The following is a 3,124-nucleotide window of genomic DNA, read 5'->3' as shown; positions in this document are numbered from 1 at the left end:
TGAGGGGACAGGTGAGAGACAGCCCAGATGAGCACCACAGGTCAGTTGGACAGGTGAGGGGACAGGTAAGAGACAGCCCAGGTGAGCCAGACAGGTGAGCCGGACAGGTGAGTGGGGACAGGTGAGGGGGGACAGGTGAGCCGCACAGGTGAGTGGGGACAGGTGAGTGAGGAGACAGCCCAGGTGAGCAGAGACAGGAGTGAGACAGCCCAGGTGAGCGGGAACAGGTGAGGACGGACAGGTGAGAGGGGACAGGTGTGGGAACAGCCCAGGTGAGTTGGGACAGGTGTGTGACACTTCAGGTGAGCAGGGATAGATGAGAGACAGCCCAGGTGTGCGGGGGACAGGTGTGGGAACAGCTCAGGTGAGCAGGGACAGGTGTCCACACCTGTCCCACAGCTGTCCCATACCTGTCTCACCTGTCCCAGGTGTCTCACCTGTCCCAGGTGTGTCTCACCTGCCCAGGTGTGCCTCACCTTGCTCCAAGCCGGTGACGATGGAGGCGAAGTTGTCGTCCAGCAGGATCACCTGTCCCACACCTGTCCCACACCTGTCCCAGGTGTCACACCTGTCCCACACCTGTCTCACACCTGTCCCAGGTGTCTCACCTGTCCCAGGTGTGTCTCACCTGCCCAGGTGTGCCTCACCTTGCTCCAAGCCGGTGACGATGGAGGCGAAGTTGTCGTCCAGCAGGATCACCTGTCCCACACCTGTCCCACACCTGTCCCAGGTGTCACACCTGTCCCACACCTGTCTCACACCTGTCCCAGGTGTCTCTGGGGAAAATATTGGGGAAAAACGGGGACATTGGGGACATGGAGAAAAAATGGGGAAATTTGGGAAAATTAGGGAAAAATGGGAAAAAAATCCCCAAAATTGGGGAAAAAAAATTGGGTGAAAAATGGCCAAGAAATGGGAAAAAATGGGGGACTTTTGGGGAGTTTTGGGATTTTTGGGACGCTTGGTGACATTTGGCATTTTGGGGGATTTTTCGACGCCGTCGCCCGTCACCGCCACGATGGCGCCCTGGGGCGAAAAGCGGGGAAAACGGGAAAAAACGGGGGAAAACAAAAAAAATTGGGTGAAAATCGGGTGAAAAATGGGGAAAAAATGGGAAAAAATGGGAAAAAAATGGGGGAAATATTGGGAAAAAACGGGGACATTGGGGACATTGGGGACATGGAGAAAAAATGGGGAAATTTGGGGAAATTAGGGAAAAATGGGAAAAACCCAAAAATTGGGAAAAATCGGAAAAAACCAAAAAAAATTGGGTGAAAATCGGCCGAAAAATGGGGAAAAATGGGGGAAAATGGGGAAAATATTGGGGAAAAACGGGGACATTGGGGACATGGAGAAAAAATGGGGAAATTTGGGGAAATTAGGGGAAAAAATGGGAAAAACCCAAAAATTGGGAAAAATCGGAAAAAACCAAAAAAAATTGGGTGAAAATCGGCCGAAAAATGGGGAAAAATGGGGGAAAATGGGGAAAATATTGGGGAAAAACGGGGACATTGGGGACATGGAGAAAAAATGGGGAAATTTGGGGAAATTAGGGGAAAAAATGGGAAAAACCCAAAAATTGGGAAAAATCGGAAAAAAACAAAAAAAAAAGGGTGAAAAACGGGCGAAAAATGGGAAAAAATGGGGGGGAAATGGGGACATTTGGGGACATTGGGGACATGGAGAAAAATGGGGAATTTAGGGGAAAATGGGGGGAAATGGGAAAAAATGAGAAAATGCCCCAAAAATTGGGTGAAAAACGGGTGAAAAATGGCCAAGAAATGGGAAAAACATGGGGGGAAATTGGGGACATTTGCGGAATTTGGGGACATTGAGAAAAAATGGGGAAATTTGGGGGAAAAAAGGGAAGAAATGGGAAAAAAACCCCAAAATCTGGTGAAAAAAAGGCCAAGAAATGGGGGAAAAATGGAGGAAATTGGGATGGGGACATTTGGGATATTGAGAAAAAATGGGGAATTTGGGGTAAAAATGGGAAAAAACAGGGGAAAAAACCAAAAATTGGGTGGAAATCAGCCAAAAAATGGGGGGAATGGGGAGTGAGGACACTGGGGATTTTTGGGGACATTTGGGGACATTGAGAAAACATGGGGAATTTGGGGGAAAAATGGGAGAAAATGGAGGAAAAAACCCAAAAATTGGGTGGAAATCGGTGAAAAAATGGGAAAAAATGGGGGAAACCCGGGAAAAAATCGGGGGAAATGGGGGTTGGGGACGCTGGGGAGGTTGGCACCCGGCCAGGTGTGGCCAGGCGTGCCCAGGTGTGGCCAGGTGTGCCCAGGTGTGCCCACCAGGCGCTGGCAGCTCTCCACGATGACCAACTTCTGCTGCGGCGACGTCCGGGCGAAAACCATCTCGGGGTGGGCGCGGAGCAGCTCCTCGAGAGCGCCCGGGGCCAGCGCCGCCAGCTCGGAGCCGGTGACAACGCGCGCCCGCGCCTGGCTGGGGACAGCACACCTGTCACACACCTGTACGGCCAGGTGACACACCTGGGACACACCTGAGATACACCTGAGATAGCTGGGGACAGAGCCAGCGCCGCCAGCTCGGAGCCGGTGACAACACGGGCCCGCGCCTGGCTGGGGACAGCACACCTGTCACACACCTGTACGGCCAGGTGACACACCTGGGACACACCTGAGTTACCTGTCCCCCACCTGGGAGGTGACACACCTGCTCCCCTCTCCCACACCTGAGTTACCTGTGACACACCTGTCCCCACCTGCAAGGTGGCACACCTGAGCTCCTGTCCCCACCTGAGTTACCTGTGACACACCTGAGCTCCTGTCCCCCCTGTCCCCACCTGTCCCCCCGTGTCCCACCTGGGCTCCACCTGCTCGAGGGGCAGGTGCAGGCGCGCCGCCACGTCCTCGGGGGTCTCGCTGCCCTCGGAGATGATCCCCACCTGCGCCGCGATGGCCTTGGCCGTCACCGGGTGGTCACCTGTCACCATGATCACCTGGGGAGGGGACACGCCTGGCTGGTGGCACCTGTGTGCCCCCCCCAAAGTCCCCAAACTCTCGTTGTCCCCAAATCCTCCCAAATGTGCCCGAATTCTCGTTGTCCCCAACCCCCGCAATGTCCCCGATGTCCCCCAGTGTCCCCA

The 3,124-nt window shown here is 54.1% G+C and overlaps 1 protein-coding gene across 1 annotated transcript; it reads right to left on the bottom strand.

Annotated features, from left to right (window-relative positions):
• Positions 1-476: 476 nt before the first annotated feature.
• Positions 477-3,022, bottom strand: LOC121353932 (sodium/potassium-transporting ATPase subunit alpha-B-like; the record flags this gene model as incomplete). Its single annotated transcript, XM_041468160.1, has 5 exons — positions 2,841-3,022; positions 2,310-2,460; positions 960-1,026; positions 648-710; positions 477-539 (listed from the first exon to the last, which is right to left on the bottom strand). Coding segments are annotated over exons 1-5 (475 nt in total), but the record flags the coding sequence as incomplete, so codon positions are not given.
• Between the last annotated feature and the right edge of the window lie 102 nt (positions 3,023-3,124).

The sequence above is a fragment of the Pyrgilauda ruficollis genome, unplaced genomic scaffold (assembly GCF_017590135.1).
Source record: "Pyrgilauda ruficollis isolate IOZ18807 unplaced genomic scaffold, ASM1759013v1 scaffold2111, whole genome shotgun sequence".
Lineage (NCBI taxonomy): Eukaryota > Metazoa > Chordata > Aves > Passeriformes > Passeridae > Pyrgilauda > Pyrgilauda ruficollis.
Note: the sequence above shows the minus strand (reverse complement) of the source record. Positions and strands in the feature narration are given on the sequence as shown.